This window comes from Sphaeramia orbicularis, chromosome 24 (assembly GCF_902148855.1).
Source record: "Sphaeramia orbicularis chromosome 24, fSphaOr1.1, whole genome shotgun sequence".
NCBI lineage: Eukaryota > Metazoa > Chordata > Actinopteri > Kurtiformes > Apogonidae > Sphaeramia > Sphaeramia orbicularis.
Window position 1 is genome coordinate 3,366,230 of NC_043979.1, and position 24,142 is coordinate 3,390,371.

The window sequence follows — 24,142 nt, forward strand, 5'->3', positions numbered from 1 at the left end:
GGGTTTTTTATTAAAATCTATATGATCAGTAAATTCAATATGGGAAAATACAGGATTTTCACTGAAAAAATGCAAAATACAGAGAATAATATTATAAATAAATGAAGATAAATCACTTAAGAAAGGTCAGAGAGGAAAAATCCATATGGAAACTGCAACAAAAGTAGCACTGAGTCTTTATGGGTTAAAATAAAAGAAAAGATGGTATATAAGAACTATCACACAAAAATTATACTGACAATGTACAAAACTATTAAGAAATATTGAAAATATGCAAGAGGCTAACTCTGGACCACAGATAGAAGAAACATATGCAACATATAAAAGGTAAATACAAGATGAAACGTTAACCAAAGTGCATGAGTCAGGATTATTGCACAGAGGGGGGGTGACAGCTGTGGATTACATTTGTGTATTTTTATTATATTGATGTGAAAACATAGAACACACACATTATAGTCTTAGTCTTCAAGTTGTGAGTGTAATTCTATAAAATGTCTGGTTGTCAGATGGAAAAATAATATTTGACAGATTATTTGGAACTGATTTGCAGGATGAAATCTGTTAACATATAAAGGAAACTCGCCCACGCTTTACTTTTAAGTGTTTCTGTGCAGCGACAGGAGTTTTTACAACACATACCCTGAAATTTCCTGTGGGCGGGGTACCCAGAGCTGTGGCGGTGCATCTGCAGTTCATTTGAGGTTTGGTTTGACTTGTGAGCCAGAGAGCGGCCGTGCACGGAGAAAGCTGCAGCAGAAGACAGGAAAACCCCCTGAGCTGCACCGAGCCAAGAGGACAAGGAAGCTGAGAAAACACAGCGCTGGCACTGGATTGGAGAGTTTGAATTTTCAAATCACATTTTTTTCCCTCCCGTATATTTTATTTATGATCAGCAGGTGTGAATGCATTGTCAGCAGTTGCATCCTCTGCGCTTGTTTCCATATGCAAATCAGACCCAATCTGCAGCTGGTACTCACAGTTTACATGTGAGGGTTTAGTTCACACTGTTAATTGTGTTTGATGCAATCACCATTACTTCATGTTGCAATTTTTGCACATCCTGGACAGTATAACAGTCCTTTGCCATTGCATTTTGAGAAACTAGGTGATGAAATGGTTTTACTTTTAGTAGCTAAGCCGAGAAGTCTTTGTTCTATCGTGATCATATTTCAAGAAATGTCAGAATTAGTGTGAGGCAGAAGAAAGTGAGCTGGTCCTGTTGTTGTACCAGTGTTTCTTTTAATAACAGTAAAATTAGCAAAAAAAGATTAGTCATACACATACAAAATATTTACTGTAGGATACACTGTTATTAAGGTGAATAACATGTCATTATAAAATAATATTAATGTCAAATTTATTAACATTGTATTTTATTTTATTTTTTAATACATAATTTTTATTTGTCATTTTTATCAGTACAATACAACCTCCTCAAATTGAGGTGCAGGAAAAGAATAGAAGAACAGAAAAACAAGTGAAAAGAACAGCCTGTGTTGGTGTCAGAATATTTCTGATCCCTTAATAGGTCCATTTGTCTGTGAATGTCAGCCATTTTCCCTAGTTTTTCATAAAGAGATTGTCTTTGAACTTCAGTTCCATATAAGATGTTCCATGACAAGTTTATCATCTGTGATTGAAAGTCATTGTTTATAAGATGGAGCATCAGTCTGAAGCCAGGTCTTTGTTATTATTATGGCCTTCTTCCTGGCCACCAGGAGGATCTTTTTTTTTTTTTTTTTCTTTTTTTCTCTTTGACCCACCACCACCACCACCCCTCTTCGGGGGACAACTTTATTATTAATTACAGCTTATACTTGACAAATGACCAGTAACAATTTCCAGTTTATACTCCTATTGACCTACATTCCTTGCTAGTACATGTACATAGAGGGAGGGGTTCATATAAACAAAAGTGCACAGGGACGAGACTAAACAAAGTGGCAGATCGACACACGACAGTGGGACAGGACAGACATAAGACAAGATAAATGGACAGACAAATTAAGTGGTCACTCTTACTGATGCTACTGTCATGCTACATTGTATTTTAAACATGACATTCGTAATTTAGAATTTGTTGTAAATTTGATCATTTTATTTGGAAAATTTCATATACATAAAAATAAATATACCAAAACACACCCAATTTTAAAATCTTCGTAATGGAATTTGAAAAATATATTAAATCTTTAGAATTTATCTTTAACAAAAAAAAAAAAAAGCTCTAATACCCTGGCAATTTATAAACAATTCTTTAAAATAGACTGAACTCTCTGTTGCATTTATTTATTTATTTACTTATTTTTGTTCGATTTATTTATTTATTTATTTATTCTATTATTTGTCTATTCTACTTTGTGTCTTTAAATCATTGCATTATTTTCTTAAACTTATTTGTTCAATTGCTTTTTCCTTTTTGACATCTTGTTGTTTGTTTGTTCAAAATTTGTCTTGTACACCCAAATATTTTCAGTTAAGTTGAGAAAAAAAATAATTTATTAACACTGAAATAAAACATGGAAATGATTAGGCTATATATGTCTGCATATGTGCTCTTGGTTCCAGACCATTGATTATGAGAAGAAGTTAATATTGTTCTGTATTTATTTGTTCTTTTCATCCACAGTTTGGGTGCTTTCGTCATCACACCAGTGTTCCGCTGTTTATTTTTTTCTGCTTCTTCCATTTTGTCGACGGTAATTTGACACCAGTAAACAAAGTAGTCGTGACTCCGTCCAAGCCAATCCCAATACAGTTAAAATCCACAGACGGCCAATGAAAACGCAGAGTAGTTTGAAATGAACGCTGCCTCAGCCAATCAGAGGCCTTCGCGCCTTCCTACTCACTGGTGGTTTTTGGTCCGAGAGGGAGGGAGAACGAGCTCTACGTCAACGCTAGCAAAGTCCGTTATTAAAATATAAAGCTAAGTTTATTAATTCCGCGTCTTGTCTGGGAATATTTTAGCAGTTTGACCGGTTGGAATAATTTGACTGTTATTAAGGTACGTGCATTCATCTGGTATACGTGTTTTAATGCGCAGAAACAAAGTGCTTTTTGTGTCTCTTTGTTGGTAACTTGGGGCTTAGCCGAAGCTAACCCAAGCTGTCTGTTTAACGGTGCGGGGGCTCCGACTACTTCCTGGAGTGCGTACTCATTCACCTCTATGCACGCAGAAATGTTTAATAGTTTTGGTATCGTAACTATATGCTGCATATCTTTCTTCTTCATAATGTTAATATTTATTAATAATTTGTTATGTTAAGGGTTAGCTACACATGCACTGCTAAGTACTACGTAACTAATGCGCTATTCGCGAACAGATTAGTAATGCGCATCCGCATCAGAAATTAGACGCTGCCATCTCAGTCAGAGATAATCTTTCTTTGATTGTGACACAAGCTAAACCTGACCCAGTCGGCCCTTCGATGGTCTGTAACCCATGTATACACTAGTCTTATGCTGTGATAACCTTACTGCTAATAAAAGTCCGTTTGGCGGAACTGAACTACTTGGTGCGCGTACACTGTTGGTTCTTTGGCGGAGGCTTTTGGTTTGTTCGCCAACAGTATTTGAATGCATGACGTTTTCCCTCCTTTCCTTTCTGTCGCTCTCATCGGGGTTATCTCGAAGCTAACAAAGCTAACGCTGGACACATTTTGTTAAAGAAACAGCTCCTATTAATGCACCTATGCCGTTACAGCATGCTATTATTTTAAAAAGTTTCTCCAAACTCGTATTCGTTGCTGGAATAATTGAATGAATCCGACAGTTCCATGAGTCCATAACAGAGTTCATAACATGAAGGAAGAGAATCCAACTGATGTGCGTAAATGATGCAAAATTCCATATGATTAAAGCAGCGAGACTTGCGGATGAGAGATAAAATTCCAGACACATAATTGGAAGAGAAGCTATTATGGTTTAGCTCATTTTGAGGCACAGCCTTGGGGAGTGAAGACTGGAAGTGCGGGTGAATTTAAGGATATTAAACAGATGTATGATAGTGGCAGAATTATAGAAAGGAAAGTATATGCTGTTGTTGATGATCGCAACTGTAAAATAAAATAAAATGTGAATTCTAAAGTTGTCTGTGTAGCCCAGGTCATGGTTCTTCTCGGTTCAACTGGACTGGACTGGACTGGTTTAGCTCTTTTAATCTAAACCAGTCCAGCTGAACCGAGAAGAACTACCAAGAACAATTCTAAAGTTGTTTCCTCACAATAATCCTCCACCGTTCTGTTAACATGACAGCTTCTCTCCTACTTGGTGGGAGTTGACACTTTTCATGTCAAAGGGGCTGCATACCAGGTGGAGCTACATGGTACTTTATAGCACAAAGGGGGGATGTGAGTGAGCCTTGTATTTAAAAACCCCACCCCACCCACAGCCCGTATCCTTTCATCACATCAGCCCTTCCAGCCTGAGATCTGATGGGAAACACTCATCAGTCACGATTCAGCCCTGACTTCCACATCCCATATGGGACTCTGCAGGTCGGCCAGGACAGCAGCGCAGGGACAGACTCTGGGTGTGTCACATTGAGATGGTTTTCAACTCAGATGTGGTGGATTTTTGTGTTTTACTATAGAAAATGACTAACTGTTGGAATAAGGTGTTTACTGCATGTGCTGCTGCCATGTGTAGTATTTGTGGTAAGACACCTTCTCAATAGACCAGTGCTATAAATCTATGGAGAAGATACAGTTGTTTAAGCTTTGTGAAGATTAGAGATGCTCACATTAACTTTGAACAGCAGTGGTATATTAGTGTTTATTCTGGTGTAATTGTTTAACGTGCTGTCTGTCATTTACTCCAGTATCGTGCTTGGTGAACCACAGGAATTTTAATTAGTGAGGTTGCTGACAGGAAGCTGTCATTAGAGTATGTGACTGAAACTGTCAAAATAGAGAATGAGTAAGACTGGCGTTTCTGAGAGGGAAGCCTGATGTCTTAAAGTGTATTTATATCAGTATTTCCTTTCTTACTGTCACATGTTCTGTTTAAAGCAAGGTTATAAAAAATGATTTAGATCTTGAAATGCTTCCTACATGATGTAACACTGCCCACTTCTCGTTTTATAAATATAGTAGTAATATATTAGTATGACAGTAGAGTTGGTAAACCCAGCAAACAGTTGGCTGTCATCTGTAAACTTTTTCTTGCTGGTTGACTGCAACTTGAATGGGGCTGCCTCTTTCAGGCCAGCGGCTTTGGTAAACCTCGCAGGGACAGACCTGTCAGCAGTTCTGCAGTCCTGTGGTGGTTTTCTAGACACTGAGCCTCTCTGGTCACTAATGTTCCGTAATGCTGACCTTGCCGGGCCCACCTCATTGTGTACAGGAGCACACACTACAGTAGGCTTTTCCCTTTCTAAAGTGTTTGCTAATGTAAATTAATTCTATCTGTTCTTGTATTAATGTGGTTATAAAATGGTATTAAAAGATTTGTGTTCTTAACAGACAATATTTAATCCCAAATGTGGTTGTTTACAACAAATATGGCATGTGGTAGACAAAAACAGGTACAGCTTTTTTCGCAGAAGGATGACTTCAGCTTCCTCTGCTTTACTGCTCTGTTAGTTTCACACATCAGCAAGCGTTAAATCAGTGAAATCTATTCACTCCATTTATATATTTGTGTGTGCACTGTTCAGCCATTGCCCTTGGACTTTTTGTCTGGTTTGTGGGTGCAGTAGAGTAGCATGTTGTCCTCAGGTTAAACACATTTCCAGTTAATTATTTTGAGGAGGTAGTGCCTGGAGGAAGCACCAGAACAGCTCACAACTCATCTCTGCCTGGTACTGTTTTCAGTCAGCTCTGGTTTTCAGATCCGATGCTGGCTCCAAAGCATTCCAGTCGTTATTTACTTTGTAGGCTTGCTCTAATTTTTTTTTTTTCTGTATACAGTTTGGAAAAAATAAATATGATGAGTAATATAACTGTTGTAGATTAGAACTGTAACCATTCAGCCACTCTCTAAAATGTAGAATCGTTTCAGTTCTAAAGTGTGCAGTTGACTGGCTTTGTAAGTCTGTTCAAGCAAGTTTTGTACGATAATTCCCGATTGTTATTAATTTAATTCAGCAACAGTTGCTTCATTAGTTAAGGTGTGTTTAGAGTTGGAAAGACTTGTGATATCGGAAAACAAAGCAACTGTGTGTTCATACTGTATACTAAATACCACGGGCTGACAGCAGAGTTCAGATCCAGTATGAAGATGCCAAAGTAGAGTGAATGACAGTGAGCCCATTGAGACTGTGAAATGCCACTATCGTTGGCACTCAAGCAGAATGGTGAAAGTTGGAGCAATGGCAAATTAGATTTACATTAAACTGAATATGTTCCATACACATCAGAGGGTTAATGGGCTGCACCATGGCACATGGATGTTTCTCTCTATCACCTAAGTCTGCACGCTTGAAATTCAACTGTCCTTTCCTGGTTTCCTCATCTTTTGTGTGTGTGTGTGTGTGTGTGTTCAACATCAGTGTGCTGTACCTTGTCTTCAGGCTTTCCTTCCTTTCTATCTCATAATGCTTTCTTCTGTTCTCACTTCTTATCTCTTCATCTGTGTTGTCTCAGGTCACTGAAGATGCCTACTGTGAAGTATCAAAAGGATGAAACAGTGATGGGCCGCTGGCCAGGCAGCAGTCTCTATTATCAGGTCAAGGTCGTGGGCTTTGATTCGAAAAGCCAGCTCTACACCGTCATCTACAAGGATGGTACCGAGTTGGAGCTGAAGGAGCAAGACATAAGGGTAAGATTGGAGGGCAAGAGGCACTCTGCTGTTTGATGGTGTCTTATGCAGTGTGAAAGGTTTTAGTGGAAGAGTTAAGATGTTTAGGGTGAGACAAAAACTGACGCTTAAAAATTGAGGTATTTTAGTAAGCAGTAGTTATATCAAATTAATTCAATACCAAAAACACAAAATCAAGATTAATACCTCTTCTGGAGAGCCTTCTTAATTAAACAGATATTCAAAATTGAACTTTTTGGTTTGTTGTGAGGTATTCATTGTGATCATTTCCCCAATCATTGCCTAACAGTGTCTTTTTGTTTAATTGTTTTGAATGAATAATTGACACCATTTATATTGATATTACATATATATAACAAACTATTATATAGCGGAATATTTGGAAATGTTTTGTGTCTATAATATATGTAAACAGGAATAAACATGGGTTGTCTAAGTGTCACAGAACTGTGCGCAGTATTGAATAATACTGAGGAATGCTTCTGTAGTGCAACCTGTTCACCAATAAAACAAGATATCAGTGATTGTCATTAACAGAGCCTTTCTTACGTTCGGTTCTTCAGAGCGCTGCCGGTTTCCAGCTCCGATCTCGCTCCCGTTCCCGTTCTCGATCACCAGGACGCCGTCGCAGCCGCTCACGCTCCCCGGCAAGGACCACACGGCGCTCATCTTCCCGCACAGCAGCGGCCGTAGCTGCAGCAGCAATAACAGAGAGTGCAAAAGAGTCCTCCCGCAAGGACGCAAAGGTCAAGGACACACCGGAAGCAGATCTTAGCTCTGTGGTGAGTGGAGTTTGAATGCCCGTCACACAAAACACATACAGGGCTCTACATGGTGTCTGAAAATACTGAGGTATATACAAATACCTTTGTATTACTTTTTTATGGTATTACTTACTCCTACATAGTCACTCATTTCTTTCCAGGTCTACTTTGTTCATTTCAAATGTAAAATCACTGAACGTCACTATTTGTTTTGAGCAGTTCTCACATGCTATAGAGTAACATGGCATCACTGACCAATAATCTTGGCACACATGATGGTTTATGCGAGTCAAAATCATGTAATCCTTTAAACATGGGAAGCCACCGTGAACAAGGAAAAATGGACAGTAGCATCTCTGTAAGCAGAGTTATCAGTGCTACGTCTGCAGCACTAACACAGTCAGCAGCACAGAAAGGGAACATTTGGACTGGAAGACATTTATTTAGACACTAAATCATCAGCTCCTTGTCATTGTTTAGAAATGTGTGACTTTGTGTCTCTGTCATTATGGACTTTGACCATAACACCCTCATGATCCCTGTGTCTATACCTCACATTCCCTTTTTGTCCCTCTCCATCTCCATCACCCTCCATTGTTGAATAAGCAGACAAAGGAAGCAGAGAACAATAGCAACAATAAGCATGAAAAGAAAGAGGAGAATAACACTGCAAACAAAGTAAACGAGGTAAGTTTAATGTTTCATTAAAAAGCTGTAGACGGTTCTCTCATTTTTTAAATGAATTCATTTCCTGAAATGAAAACTAACTTTCAAAACTGATTTAGGGGAACCTGAGCCCAGATTCTGTGTTAAATCTGTGTTTTAGATTTACTCTGAACTTTCAGTGTGAGAGAACACCTCCACACCTTCTGTCTCTGTACAGATGTGAGCTTTTCCTCTTGAATTCCTCATGAATTAGAATAAGTTTTGCTATTTTATAAAAACCGACTGATGTTCCAGGCGCTACTCACTCTGTAACTGTGAATGGGCTTTGAGGTAAGTCAGAGCTGATGGAATGTCATGATGCATGCACGTTGGGGGGCCGTGTGTGTTTTCCAGCTGAGAGAGGCTCCCCTCACAAGATTGTACTTGATTTAACCAGTCACATGGTGCTCTGACATGTGCCTCCTCTTTGCGTTCCTGCCTTTGGAATAGTCTGGCTGCTTTGCAGGATCCTGTCTGTTCACATTTGTGGACATCTGTACTATATAATGGAGGATGTGAAGTTAAATTTCACAATCTGTCAGATGTGTTTTTTTTTTTTTTAATCTAAAATGGGTTCCTGAGAAGTATCGTGCACCAGATACCAGCTAGCTTTAAATTCACACTGTTAGTCAGGGTGATCATGTGACTTAATCATTAATCCTTTATAGGAATGTTTTTGTTGAGCGTTTAGTTGTAGCTTTGTGAAAGTGTTGGTTAATTTCCAAAAAAAGGACTTTTCGAATGGTACATTTCTTCACAATGGCAATGCTTGTCATTCTGTCAAGTTATACTTGATTCCTAAGAGATTAAAGTGTACAGTAACAAAAGCTTCACTGAAGATCAGGGCCAGAAAATGATCAAAACAGAACAAAAGAATAGTTTAAACTAAGGTATGTTTTACTCATAATCTTGATCTGACACAAAATATATTTTCTCTGAAGGCTATAAACATTTCATACTGCTTTTATGTAAACTGTCACTAAAACTTCAAAAATTTGTGGATTAAGTAAAAACCTGTAACTCTATTTTTAAATAATTTTTTCCCCCATAAATAGCATAGGAAGTGTGTATAGCGCTTGTATCACTGTGGATCAGCATATGTTTGAGTCTCTGCAGAATGTTTCAGCATTTGAAGAGAAAGTAAAAAACTTAAAACTTTGTAGAGCACTGCTGACTAGTAAGTTGTCTTTTCATCACAATATAAACATGTGCACATTACAAATGAATACAAAAAATGTTTTGTTCACACACCATCCGATATCCTCACATGAACTGGTGTCAGAGTGGTGGTGAATTCAGTCTGTCAACTCATATTAGAATATTTATTGTAATAGCTGGACACCTGTATACTCCCCCCTGGGTGGTGGAGGAGGGTTAAAGAGCCCTGTAGCCACAGTGGGATGTCAGAGGGAGAGCTGGGAAGTTCTTGCAGTTGAAATAGACCGCCAAATTGGAGAGTGTAGTTAATGTGTGGACAGAGGCCTGTCGGTGTATCAAGTAATGGAGCTCAGTTACCTGCCTGAACTGGCACACAAACGTCACTTCACTTTGTGTTTAAGTCATATAATTATTGCAGATTTTCCTTATTTCACGCAAGCTTGAAACCAAATACAAATCCCAGCTCTTATGTGAATTCAATTATTTGTACACAGTTTATTTCCCAGCCTTTCAAGATTTTTGGTCTCATGATTCAAGATGTGTCATTTTTGTTTCTCAGAAGCCTGAGGCCAAGGTCGATGCAGAACCAGAGAAGAACCAGGGCCGTTACAATCTGCGCCGCAGGAAGGATGATGGAGACGCTAAACCAGTGGAGACCAAAGCTGAGGAGCCGGAGGAGAAAGAGGCCAAACCGGCTCCAGCTCCAACTGTCGCCACCACACTGGACTTTGGAGGGAAAATAGGTACAAGGATAAATAGCATAACAATATTCTACAATGTTTTTTTTTTCTTTACATATTTTCAGACAGTTTGTGTCTTTTAATGATCATTTAAGTATTTTATAAAATGTCATGAAGCTGTGAAAGTTCCAAAGTAACTGGACAGTGAATGTAAGATGAGTCAACATTGCTTGGTCTGTGGTCACCATCAGGAGCGTACTTCTGGCTGCTCTTCCTCCCTGCCTGGGTCCTCTTCCTGCTGCTCCAGGTGAACATGGAGGACCCTAGTCTGGTAAACTTCCCTCCTCCTCTGCCCCCACTGGAGACCTTGTGGGACACCCAGGCCTTTGGGATCGTCATCCTCTGGATCTTATTCCAAGCCCTGCTCTATGTCCTACCTGTTGGGAAGGTGAGTGAGGTAATGGGTGAACTGTACACGCTGTATTAGCTGTAGAAAATGGAAGCCTTAAGGATCTGGACAGTTCTTACTGGTGCTGGAAAGACACATGAACAGGCACATGACCTTGTCTGTATGTCAGCTTTGGCAGATGGCAGAAATTGGATTAATGGTCAGGGGTAACGCTTGATGAGATGCTCCACAGGAAAAAAGGAGCTCTTGTTCTTTCCTCCTGTGGAGTGCTTACATAAACTAAGCTAACTTTCTTCTCACTTTAATGATAAATATGCACTGTAAACATGTGTAACGTGTTACCAGAAATGCTTTATTGCGGTAAAAATGTCATGTTTGCCAGACCTTTCTCCTTTCACAGTGAAAAACAGTGTGCTGATGTTCAAGTATTGACCATGAACTCTGGTATTTTTGTCTCTGCAGCTGAGTGAGGGTATGCCACTGAGGACTGGAGAGCGTCTGAAGTACAGAACCAATGGTGAGTCTCTGCAGTTGTCTCTTGGGATCATATTGATTAGATTACAGTACAGTCTGTCTGTAACTGCTCTCAGGCTTCAGCTCATTCATTTTATTTCCACATACATGATTAGATAGTTGAACTAGGATGTAAAATCAGAGATATCATTCTGAAGATAATGTTCTGTGTGATGAGCATTTTACAAACAAAATTATGATTTGGACAAATTGTCAAGTCAATGTCATTATCACAGGATACTGGAGACATCAAATCTTCATAGCGTTAATAGTTTTAGATTCTATTAAAATGCATTTAAGTGATTTTTGTTGATTGCCCTCAAAGGAACACATATTCAAAGCTGTTAACACTGACATTTTATTTTTGTGGGAAATAGCTTACCAATAATAACTGTTATCAGGGTAATCTTCGGGGTTTCCAGTGGCATGGCATACTTTGAAAGAAAATAAAAACATAGGTCATTTATGTTTAATGCATGGTTCCAGACTCACTTAAAGCTTGACGTTAAGTTTAACAGTTTCCAATATAGCATTACATTGTTACTATAGTAGGAGGGGGGAGGGGTGGAGTGATACCAGCTGAGCGGTCTTGTCTTTTTCCTGTTAAAACTTTCTGGGTTATGGCTGCTGCAGCCACATATGTTGATCTTTAATTCAGATATGTTTACTGTTCTGAGTTTTCAAAGACATGGCTCCTCCTACATTAAACATGCAGATGAAAAGTAGCCTTATATTATTCTGGTAATGGAACAATGGATCCAATGGTGATAGATATGTTTAATATTGTACTTGGTTCCTAAAAATTAAAAGGAAAAGGAAATATCACTATGTGCTGGCAGTGTTGGTATTTTATTTTTCTTTTTTAAATCAAATATATTTATTGATTTTTCTGGTGTGAAGGAAAATATACAATATTTGTTCAATTGAAGACAACGTTTTTCAATTCAGGAAACAAACATCAGACTCCCAACAACCAAAACAAAACAAGACAGAAAAAAAGAAAAAAAAACAACAAAAACATAACCCCCCAAAAAGAAAGACAAGGACCATTGATTTACTGCCTTTAGAGCCCCACATGATACAATAAATGAAATAATGACCTGCATGTTAAAGTTTGCAGAAGTCACAGGGGTTTTGAGCTGTGGAAGTAGGTCAAAAATGGGCCCCATATCTTGTCAAATTTCATATCAGAGAAGTAAAGAGAGTCGCAAATTTTTTCCAGATTAAGACAAGACATGAGGTCCTCCAACCACTGAGCGTGGGGGGGGGGGGGGGCAGCACCTGTCCATTGGGTTCAAACTGCACATCTAACCAGCAAAGATGAAAGTAGCCTCATATTATTCTGGTAATGGAACAATGGATCCGTTGGTGATAGATATGTTTAATATTGTATTTGGTTCCTCAAAAATTAAAAGGAAATATCACTACATGCTGGCAGTGTTGGTATTTTAGTTTTCAGTTCATTGTATCATTTTCTCCAGTTTTCGTCTCCTGGTTGATCTCCGCATTTTTGGCTGATCATTATGTCTCCCTGCAGGTTTCTTTGCCATTGTGGTGAGTGCTTTGGTTGCGGTAGCAGCAGTGTATCAGGGTATCGATCTTACCTATATACACAGCAACTTCCTGCAGCTCTCTGTGGCCACCTTCCTCATTTCCGTCCTGCTCAGTATCTACCTGTATATACGCTCTCGCTATGTGTCCGCTGACCAGCTGGCTTTGGGAGGAAACTCTGGTAAGAGGAAAGGTGCATGGTCACACCACACTTAGCCTCAGCTATACACTGTGAGATCCAAAAATTGGCAGCTGTTCATTCCTTTTTTTCCCTCTGTTTTTTTTCCATCAAGGAAATGTGGTTTATGACTTCTTCAAAGGACGTGAACTGAACCCACGCATCAAAAATTTTGATCTGAAGTTTTTCTGTGAGATGCGTCCTGGTCTGATTGGCTGGGTGAGTAGGAAAGAAAAACAGGAGTTTGTTATTCTGTTACACATTAAGTTTTAACTCAGAATTAATGAAAGTAAATCACTGGATTTTGTGAATGGGTACTTGTAAAGTAGTGTTGTAAATGGGTGTCTACTCAGGGAGCGGCAGTTATTTCACAGACTAACTACACACTCTAGTGGCTGTACTTTGAATTACTGTAGAATTAACTTGACAGAGCAGACTGTATCTGTGTGTTTTTGTCTGCTTTAGTTCTGGTACAAAAACATAAAAAAATATATATATAATGAAACATTCATGAAAATGTTAATTATCATTTCTCCCTTTGTTCAGTGTCTGATCAACTTTGCGATGGCACTAGCAGAGATGAAGCAACAGGGTCTGGATGCTCCATCCTACGCCATGATCCTGGTCAACGTCTTCCAGCTGCTCTATGTGGTGGACGGACTCTGGAATGAGGTACATTCAGAACAAAACAAACAACTGCCAGAGCCATTAACACATACTTACAGAATATTCAAGTATAAATGATGCGGTCCAAGTTTTCCTGACTTTTTTTTGTGCTTCTTCCTTCAGGAAGCCATCCTGACCACCATGGACTTGATGCACGATGGTTTTGGCTTCATGTTGGCCTTTGGTGATCTGGTTTGGGTTCCCTTCACTTACACCCTGCAGGCCTATTACTTGGTCAGCCACCCAAACCCCCTGAGCCCCCTTGTGGTTGCACTTATCGTTACACTCAAACGTGAGTAGGAGACATGTTAGAGTCACTGCTAAGATGAATTTGTTCCTAAGCGCATCCTTGTGATTCACTCTGTGTTTTTAGAGATGTCAGTAGTTTGATGTGGTGGGTAGATTTTAAAAGGTCTTAATATTTGTCTTTCAGTCGTCGGCTTCTACATCTTCAGGAAATCCAACTCTGAGAAGAATGCCTTCAGGAGAAACCCATCAGACCCCACATTGTCCTGTAAGTTTTCCAGGCTTTTCTGATCATCCATTAAGATCATCTTAAATGTTCTCTGTAAATGACTGAAGTGAAGCTGTCGTTAGCATCTATAATTAATAAAATGACTCCGTTACTCATGTGTATACTCTGATTTTTGGACAAGGCTATGTTTGGGTCTCGTTCAGTTCAGCTTGTCACATCAAGTAAGCAGGAGTAACACCCTTATAAAATACTCTGAGTTCCCGAGTTCAAAAAGGCATTTCATTTCTCCTAAGCCGTGTTCAGGATAAAACTGGCACAAACTGTTGAGGACATTACAGAAAAAAAATGCAGCGGTGTGAACTGGTCTGTAACTGTGTGTAGCTTTAGAATGCATGTGTATATAGTGGATGCTCTTCCCAATATTTAAGAACTGTTGTTCACCTGTACCCAAGAACCACAGTATCTATCAGCTGTCCCCCAGTGAAGTCTGGTCTAAACAGGGTTTTCTCTGCTCAGTAGATGTCACACACACTCCTGTAAACAACACAACTGTTTCACTCTTAGAAATATAACTAGATGTACTGTCAGTAGCTGCAAATTTGAAACTTTATGTTTTTAAGGTGAATACACTTGTTTTCCATATGACTCTAAGATGTTGGAAGATTACTTAGAAACTGGTGTATTCATGCTTTTCACCCATACTCATTCTTTTCTTCTCAATTTTCCATCTCTCTTTGATACCAGACCTGAAAACCATCCCCACGGCTACAGGAAAGAGTCTGCTGGTGTCTGGCTGGTGGGGTGTAGTCCGTCACCCCAATTATCTGGGAGACCTCATCATGGCTCTGGCCTGGTCTCTACCCTGTGGTGAGTTGGCCTCATGTTCACATCACACATACTGTAGGCTAAGTCTGTAGGATAAACGGTGTGAAGAAACAAGAAGTAAACCAAGGGAATGGAAAAGTTTATTAGTTTCCACATTCAGTCAATGAGAGCTGATATTACGAGTACCCAGAAGCCCCAGCATGTGGTGTGTTCACAAGTAAATCAGAGAGAACCAGAGGAGGCAAATGTTCACACCTTCCTTACAGTAGCAGTACAGTCATGTACGTAATGTGTAGGAAAAGACAGTTCTACAGTTTCTGTTTCTGTGCAGAGCAAAATGCAACATCATCTCACATTCAGATCATTCTAACTACAAATAATAAAGGAGCTGCAGCTGCTCTTCATCTTCTATATTGTTTTTCTTCTCATTGAACGGGAACTCAGGTTACAATCAGTAACTGAAATTGCCAAAATAAGCATTAAATCACAAAAGACTGAGACTACAGATGTGGTTTTATTTCGTTTTGTGTCTTCTATGGATTGGTAATTTTCATTGTGGTGAATAAGAGCTCAGATTGTGAGGAATGTTTACATTTAGTTATGGCTTGTTGCATATTTTATGTCATTTTGACTTTCATATTGTTTTAACTTTGAGGTCCCTGATGTTCTACTTATTTCATCTCTCGTAATTAGTATGTTTCCACCTGCTTTTGGACCACTACACAACGAAACTTGTTGATACTAGAAGTAGGCAGTTGTCTGGTATAACATTATGCTATATTTTATAATGACAAGTATTAGAATATTACTGTACTCATATCATTAACACCAAACTGAGAACAGATGCAGCTCTCCATTCAGTGTAGATCAATACAAAGCAGTGGATTGACTCACTGTTTCAATGGATAAAACATCATCATACACAAGAATTAAATTCCTGTGTTTGTAATGCCATCAGTATTTACATTTTTAATTTAAGTCACATATAATTTTACTGTTAGTTAATATGTTGGGTGTAGTGGGTTTTACTGAAATTTACCAGAAGCAAGTATTGTTTTTGCCTGGTTTCAAACTGAGGACCTTTTGCGTGTTAGGCAAACGTGTAGGGCTGGGCGATATGAAAAAAAATCATATCACAATATTTTTGTTCATATCAGACAATATCGATATGTATCACGATATAAATCAAATCACTGTTTTTGTCAAGCTTAAATTTTCTGTTACTCATAAGTTAGTTGTGAAGACAGAAGGTTATTTTTGATTTAGATATAATTTATTTTCTGTCAGAGGTTGAACATGACAGATGTGCTGAAGAACATTATACAACTGTTTAAACAAATAAGCCAACGGTCCATCATTTGGTGACACTATATAGGCCCATTTAAATACAGATGTACCTCATATTATATTTTGTCTAATCTGTGTATGATATTTGTCCAATCTGAGTGGTGTAGTGTGTGCAGAAGGGGTTCATGGGTGTGTCAGATAAATCTGGTGCCATTTCACTGAGTAGAAGTAAAGTTATTGAAGTTTAAATATGTAGATAGACTGGCGCTCACTAACAGGCTCCACATTCGAGGTAATGCCGTCTACTGATGGTTAAGGACTGTTTGGATGAAAACGGGGTTGTAGTTTCCTCTCTGTGTTACCAAAGCTGCATAGAGCTGTCATTTGTGTCTAAATAATTACTGATCAATGATCTATTGATCTGCGAAGTGCGAATCTGTGAATCTCTTGCCAACTTTACTGTGGTGGGTGTTTGCGTTCTTCACATAGTCTACATGTATCTGTGTGTTGTACTGAAGGCCCTGAACCCAAACGGTTCACACCCTACTTTTCATTAACCCAGTTGCCCCAGTTCTTGGTCTCCTTTTCTCCCGAGGGAACACTCATTATCTCCCGCTGCAGCTCAAACATTAGTGTGTGTGCTGCGGCTGCTCTCACACCTGGGCTGTGGGCGTCAACCTAACTTGACGTAGCTCTAGTGTGATTGGTTCAGCTACTTAATTATGATTGGCTGTTCTTCTGTCTGTCAAAACATGGACGAATGAATTCTATTGAAATTGTATGGAGCATGTCTCATATTTCTGTCAAGGAAAAGTTATATCGTGATATAGATCGTTATTGTTTTATCACCCAGCCCTACGAACATGATAACCACCACCTTACAGAAACCATATAAATGTTGTATTTAAAGGGACTGAAAAAAACACATGGACAGGTTAATGTCACCATTTGCAGGAGTCACAATAAGTGTTGAACATTGTTTAACTTTAATATTTCACAACAGTGCAGTCTGACAGTGACATGAAATGGCCTGGATGTAATTCCTGTGCCATCACTAACAGATAAAATTAAAGGTTGGAAAACTCACAGAGCCTATTTGCTGTACAAATAATGAAGTATTACCTCATAAATACACAGGGGATGTTATGTGACAGACAACTCTTAAACCCAGACACCCTGGATGTGGACTGATCTTATCCATAGACTGTATGTACGCCTTCAGAGACAATGCTTTTATCTTTATTTTATAATAATTGTCTTTTTTCTATAATTTGGTTCAGTGGGGAAGTAGGTCATTTATGTCATTATCTTGTTTGTTCTTCATCTTTTATGCTCATTCTATTTATGTGTGTATGTTCTTTTACAGCCATTTTCTTCTCATTTTGTCTTTCATGTCTTCTCTTCCATCCATCAACTCATGAAGTTGATGTGATGAAGTATTAAAGTTAAAAAGTAATTGATCATGTAGGAAGATCATATTTTTACCTCCACCAGGAGGTATTGTGATCACTTTGGTTTGTGTGTTTGTTTGTTTGTTTGTTTGTTTGTTTGTTAGCAACTTTACGAGAAAACTCTTACAACCATCTTCACCAAATCTTCCCCACAGATAGGCCTAGGCCCTGGGACCAACCCATTACATTTTGGGCCAAGTAGGCCAAAGTTTAAGGTCACAGCAAGGTCACAACATCTACAATTTTCCTATCTGTCATCATTGAGCAATTTTCGAAAATTCATAAAAAATTCAAAATGACTCCGATTACCCTCCAATTTGATCCACCCGTAGCTCATAACAGTATCTTGTATCTGGCACAAAATTGTCCACATCCACTGTGGAATGTGGACTCTGTGGACATTTACATTTAACATTGAAAATCCCATTTAGCACACATTTAAAATTAGAGCTCAACAAATATGGATTGGAATTGAATCTAATTGGACAGACACATGACTGGTACCAAGCTTCAACTTTTTCTACTGTATGGAACAACCTGGAAACTGTTGAATTAAAAAGAAATAGTCGATCCACACATGCACACCGTTCGGGGTGCTTGGCGGAGGTTTGTGTTCTCTGAACACTTGTTTTTTAAGTATTATGGAATAAATGTAAAACGTTGTCCAAATCTAAGTATTCAAAAACAGATAACTGACACCGTTACTCGCCTCCTCTGCCAAGAAGCGGACTGACAGAATCCCTGTACCATTGAAATGATTCCTTTTCCTCTTGTTTCTTTTCTTCAGGCTTCAGCCACCTCCTGCCCTGGTACTACATGATCTACTTTATCATCCTGCTCGTGCACAGAGACTCTCGTGACATGAGCAACTGCAGAAGAAAGTACGGCTCAGCGTGGGACGAGTACTGCCGGACTGTTCGCTACCGGATCATTCCCCGTGTTTACTAAGGAACCCGACGCTGGACACTCCCAAGCTGAGGCCTTTGGTTTTCTTCTTTTTTTTAAATTAATGAAATGTTACAGATGTGGAGGCTCAAAAACCTAAATCTGAATCAGCAGAATTTGAATTTTAGAGTTTAGAAAAAGACCGTTTTTAATCATGATTCTGGACTGAAGGAACTGCTTTACAGTTTAGGAATTTTTCAGTGGAAGAAAAAAAAAACACTTGTTGATATGGACTGAAGAACTGCCTTTTAGTAAGAAAATACTTTAAAAAAAATACTTGAAAAGTTTTTAAAATGGGGGGGAAAGCAAGAAAAAAAAGCCTCTGTTAGGAATGTCTTGTTAGGATGTATATTTTTGTATATATACATTGTTTTTATACTTTCACAATATTTTGCCATTTACATAATCTTTGGTAAGTTTGACTTTTTGCTCCCATATTCAAAACGCAACAATATCAGCTTGGCTACCATGAATAATTTTTGTAAGTAAGCCTTCCAACTATAACTATACTGCTTCTGTATATTGTGAAGGATGGGATTAAAATGTTTTTTCTTTTTTTAATGTGTACAGTGGAACTAGGACTCTTGTTCTTTCTCAGGACCCAGGACTTTGTCAGAATGATGAGTTAGAAAAGCTTTGTCGAAATCATTTTGTTGTGTATAATTTTATAGAGAATGCTAGTTTTGACTTGAGCGTGTAAAATGATTTTGGAGGTTTTGAGAGAAAGAAATGCACTAATGCTTTCATGCATTATATTTTCTTTTACATGATCCTTTCTAAAAGTGTTTTTTTTAATTTGGCTTTACTACCTCAGGTTCACTCACTGTCTAATTACTCCTCTGGGATGCAGCGTGTGAAGTCACTGCCCAACAGAGGAAGTTTATTTGGTACAAACAGCACCATTTTATGTAACAAGCTTTGAAGAGCCCACCTTCTACACTGTTTCACTCTGACGGTGCTGGAGCATACTCCCATATTAGGAACTGGCTGGTAGTTTGTCACCACATCAATTTGACTTTTCTCAATTTTAAAGCTTTAACCTGCCAGGTCATGTGACATTTCAGTGAAGTTTATACTGTGACAACATGAAGAGCTGTTGATTGTGTAAGCATTTAAAACCTGTGCATTTGCAAACCCAAAAAAAAGTATTTTTAAGCCTGTGCAGCTGTAGATGAGCGTACGTAGCAATACAGTACCTAGCTTAGGTAGCATTTTCTTTATGCTGTGCCGACTGAATGCCATGTAAATATGTTTGTTTTTTTTAATCATGTTATTTTTGAGTAAAGGAAGCAACAGTAGCAGTAATAGTAATATTTCTGAGTTGATATTTAATGTTGCTTTTTTATTTGGGGTTTTAATTTAATATCTAATTTTGACCACTGTAGCTATGTTTACACCTGGATCTGCCATGTACTTGGACAATATTCCAAAGTCTGATCAAATAAATGTGAAATTGGTCTCAGAAAACACTTGTCTGATGAGAGAGAATGAAAAACATATTTGAGATGTCACCCTCCTGTATGCTCCGGGACATTATTACGTTTTCTTTTTATTTAAATTTGCTACTTCTCTCCTGGTGTTGGCAGTTTGTAAGTGAAAGCAATAAGCTGAATGAATGGGAAATAAATAGGCTGTCAGTGAACATGACACGTCTGTGACAGTGGCTGGAAAAAAGCCTCTCTGTACACTTTTGCAGAATAAAATAAAGATTTACAATATTTCCTTTTTCTGCTCTGAGTAGATTTTGTTCTTGATGGGGTTTGATGTGAGGCATGAGTGTTGAAAGCTGATTTGGACTTCAGAAGGACTTGAGAAAACTTTGTAGAAAAAAACTGCTTATAATTCATTCCATTAACCCATAAAGACCCAAACATCCACCATGGACCAAAACCATCTACTGATCTAAAATGTTTAATACCTGTTGATCCACTAATCCTATCAATACATGTAAAAAAAAAAAAAAGTAAAATACAGTCATTCATCTTTTCATGGTCATCAGATATGACCCATTTGGACATTCAGAGGCTTTGTAGTTACCGTGGAAACACCGTCATCTTCTACAACATTGATTCATCAGTAAAACCCATGGAGTTGGATCAATGACAGTGGATGGACACACTTGTATTTATGTGCAGTTAATTATATGTTTTGTTGAAAAGGTCACCTTTTCCTCATTTTTTCATTTGATCTAATAACCTTTGAATTTACTCTGAGTTGTTACGAGCACCTACATGGTGAGTGAATTAAATATAGGAAAATATCTGATTTACACAGGAAAAGACTCAAACTAAAGGGGATAATATTACAATAAACTGTGATAAATCCCTTAAGAAAGGTTAAATATACAGAAAACTTAATTTGTGAACTGCCACTAAAGTACCACTGGGTCTTTATGGGTATGAAGTAAAGCTGTCGAACTCCTGTCCCCTACAGAAGGCAAAAATGTTCACTTACGTTTAGTTGTTTTAAAGATTGAAAGTTTTGTTCTTGAAAACTTTTTGTCTTCATCCAGGACATTTCATCAGTTTTTATGTTCAGTTATTTCATAAGATCATGCTAATGTTGGAGTATTAGATCAATATAACCAGCTGGACCTTCAAAACTTTAGGCTGATGTTAATTTAGTAGCAAGTTATTCTATGAGAAGATGCAAGAATACACAAAGGCTACGTTCAGAGAGCAGGTCTTAATGCGCAGTTCGGACTTTGTGTGAAATATGATGTTTTTGTGTGTGTGCTCGTTCATATTACACATTAAATGCGCCTTCTATCAGTTTTGAGCATGAACTAAATGCAACCTTGAAGTGACTCGCATGCGCAAAAAGAGGTCCTGACGTAATACATGACCACGCAGTAGGAAAAAGATTTTCACTGAAGAAAATTACAGACAGATAAACCTTGTTTATTGATCAACGGCATTAATATTTTTAGCTCGAGCTGTAATAACAAGCTAATGTGCAATGCACTGCATGAAAAGAGAAAAATTTCCCCAAGAGGTAAAGCATTATGGAACTGAACTTTCTCTAAAATTGAGTGGTCAAAAGCATGGACATTACCATATAAATACTGCATTAAAAACAAAATTTGAATTATACATCTACAGATTTTACATAAGTATATCCCTCCAACACTATTTTGTCTCGATTTTCTGACGTGGAAGAAATGTGTAATTTTTGTCCTTCTCGTCCTGAAACTACTCTGCACTTATTCTTTCTGTGTGAACACTCTTCTTCTAACTTCAGGTCTAAAACTGAAAAATATATCACATCTAAAAGTAATGAAAAAATAACTATAACATCTCAAAATGTAATTACGTATTTTGAACATGACATTCGTAATTTAGAATTTGTTGTAAATTTGATCATTTTATTTGGAAAATTTAATATTCACAAAAATAAATATACCAAAACACACCCAAATGTTAAAGTCTTCCTGACAGAATTCGAAAAATATATCAAATCTTTAGAATTAATCTTTAACAAAAAAACCACTAGCACCTTGACAATTTATGAAGAATTCTTTAAAATAGACTGAACTGTCTGATGCATTTATGTATTTTTGTTATATAAATAAATAAATAAATAAATAAATAAATAAATATATATATATATATATATATATATATATATATACAGGGTGGGGAAGCAAAATTTACAATGTTTTGAGGCAGGGATTGAAAGACAGTGTATGACCAATTAGTTTATTGAAAGTCATGAGAATTTATTTGCCACAAGAAAATGTCCATAATAGAAAATGTTTTTATTCTATGTGTCCTCCTTCTTTCTCAATAACTGCCTTCACACGCTTCCTGAAACTTGTGCAAGTGTTCCTCAAATATTGGGGTGACAACTTCTCCCATTCTTCTTTAATAGTATCTTCCAGACTTTCTGGTTATAGTTTTGCTCATAGTCATTCTCTTCTTTCCATTATAAACAGTCTTTATGGACACTCCAACTATTTTTGAAATCTCCTTTGGTGTGACGAGTGCATTCAGCAAATCACACACTCTTTGACGTTTGCTTTCCTGATTACTCATATGGGCAAAAGTTTCTGAAAATGTATGGATAATAGTGTTAGGTATGATTATGACATCAGTATATGTTTGGTTTCAAAACAACTGACGTAGTGTCTGCTGAGAAAAAACAGCTAAATGTTCATTGTAAATTTTGCTTCCCCACCCTATATATATATATATATATATATATATATATATATATATATATATATATATATATATATATATATGTGTGTGTGTGTGTGTGTGTGTGTGTGTGTGAATATATGTGTGTGTGTGTGTGTGTATATATATATATATATATATATATACACACACACACACACACACACACACACATATATATATACTATTATTTGTCTATTCTGCCTTGTGTCTTTAAATGTAGGCCTTTTTTTTTTCTTAAATTTATTTGATCAAATGCTTTTTCTTTTTGACATCTTGATGTTTGTTCAAAATGTATATGTTTTGTATACCTGAATAATTTCCATAAAGTTGAGGAAAAAAAAGATTTTCACTGAAAAATGCAAAATGCAGGGGATGATATTATAATAAATGGTGATAAATCAATTAAGAAAGACAAAAAGATCATGTGGAAGCTGTGCCAGAACACTTCTGGGTCTGAATGGGCTAAAATAAAAATGTTCCTGTCAATCAACAGTAAGAGTAGCACGAGAGAAACATCAGCCAATCAGATTCTTTATTTCACTGTCACTCACTCGTCGTCCTCGTGCCACAGCGTATGCGCTCGTACTTCAGATCTTAGCTCTGGTTCGCTAAATAGATAAACTACAAGACAATCTTAATCTCTAACGTGTAATTGTTTTTTTGGCATATTCGTTATTTTTTTTGGTGAATCCTCCCTTCACATGTTCGTCCATCAAATAATTATTTATACGTGTTATGAAGTTTGCTAGCTTTAGGTGTTAGCAACTTTTCGCGCTAGCTAGAATGCTAACATTAGCTTAACTGGAGGAGGAGTGGTATGTGATTGACCGGGTCAACGGAAAAAGGTAAAGTGTGCTCTGTGTCCTGTACTATAACATATAAACATGGCTTGTGTGTTTTGGTTGTTTTCTCTTTGCAGGGGTAATGTTTAAAAAAAGTAAAACTCCAATAAAGACTATACGTGCTGTAGTCAATTTAAAATTAGACATTAGAAATAGTTAATCTTACTTATAGTCAGTGGGATTGCGTTAATATTTTGTCTATTTTATGGACCTGTCAATATATTTTTTGTCAAAGTTACTGAAGTTGTTCTGCGTTAAGTCCACATTTTCCAAATCTAGTCTTGTGCTAGCTACTCCATACTTACTACTCAACATGTGTATAAATGTAGATAAAGGTAATGTAAACTCACTTTAATGTATTATTAACGCTTCTACATTCCCTTTTGGAAAGATATTGAAGAGGCGTTGAAGTTATATGTAGATAAACCCATTGTTTAATCGGTCTACTGAGAGTAGCGCCCCCTGCAGTTAAAACGTTATTATTACATATTATTATACACAATTACTTTGTTGTCCTACCAAACCAGTCCTCAAAAGACAATAATGTTTCCGCCCGGTTTCGAACCGGGGACCTTTCGCGTGTGAGGCGAACGTGATAACCACTACACTACGGAAACTTGCGTTTAACGGGATGTATGACGCATTTCAAAGCATTTTATGGCTATAATTATACGAACCACACTGACCGATTACCACAATGTTATAAAAGTGTAACAGTGGGAGGTGGAATTAATGACATTATGAGCCCAC

General features: G+C 37.6%; 1 protein-coding gene and 1 non-coding gene across 5 annotated transcripts; one reads left to right on the forward strand and one right to left on the reverse strand.

Moving 5' to 3' along the window:
* The first annotated feature begins 2,864 nt into the window (after nucleotides 1–2,864).
* Nucleotides 2,865–20,094, forward strand: lbr (lamin B receptor). Of its 4 annotated transcripts, none has more exons than XM_030128575.1 (14): nucleotides 2,865–3,007; nucleotides 6,588–6,762; nucleotides 7,326–7,544; nucleotides 8,133–8,213; nucleotides 9,949–10,132; nucleotides 10,321–10,526; nucleotides 10,941–10,995; nucleotides 12,529–12,723; nucleotides 12,836–12,939; nucleotides 13,267–13,392; nucleotides 13,510–13,678; nucleotides 13,820–13,900; nucleotides 14,606–14,728; nucleotides 18,212–20,094. In XM_030128575.1, exons 2-14 carry the CDS (start codon nucleotides 6,598–6,600, stop codon nucleotides 18,370–18,372), a joined length of 1,869 nt encoding a protein of 622 aa, XP_029984435.1. In that variant the 5' UTR covers nucleotides 2,865–3,007; nucleotides 6,588–6,597; the 3' UTR covers nucleotides 18,373–20,094. The 4 variants fall into 4 exon arrangements, with proteins under 4 accessions (XP_029984435.1, XP_029984438.1, XP_029984437.1 ...); XM_030128578.1 differs by having other exon boundaries at nucleotides 10,321–10,517; XM_030128577.1 differs by having other exon boundaries at nucleotides 8,136–8,213.
* A 3,842-nt stretch (nucleotides 20,095–23,936) lies between these two features.
* trnav-cac (transfer RNA valine (anticodon CAC)) lies at nucleotides 23,937–24,009 on the reverse strand. Its single transcript has one exon. It is a non-coding gene; the product is annotated as a tRNA-Val (tRNA).
* Nucleotides 24,010–24,142: the final 133 nt, after the last annotated feature.

What these genes read in the sequence shown, in the direction of transcription:
- lbr (XM_030128575.1), top strand. Translation starts at nt 6,598, where the DNA reads ATGCCTACTGTGAAGTATCAAAAGGATGAAACAGTGATGGGCCGCTGG. An exon ending in GGACTTTGGAGGGAAAATAG is followed by an intron (nt 10,133 to 10,320) that starts GTACAAGGATAA and finishes GGTCACCATCAG; the next exon opens with GAGCGTACTTCTGGCTGCTC. An exon ending in CTGTTGGGAAGGTGAGTGAG is followed by an intron (nt 10,527 to 10,940) that starts GTAATGGGTGAA and finishes TTGTCTCTGCAG; the next exon opens with CTGAGTGAGGGTATGCCACT.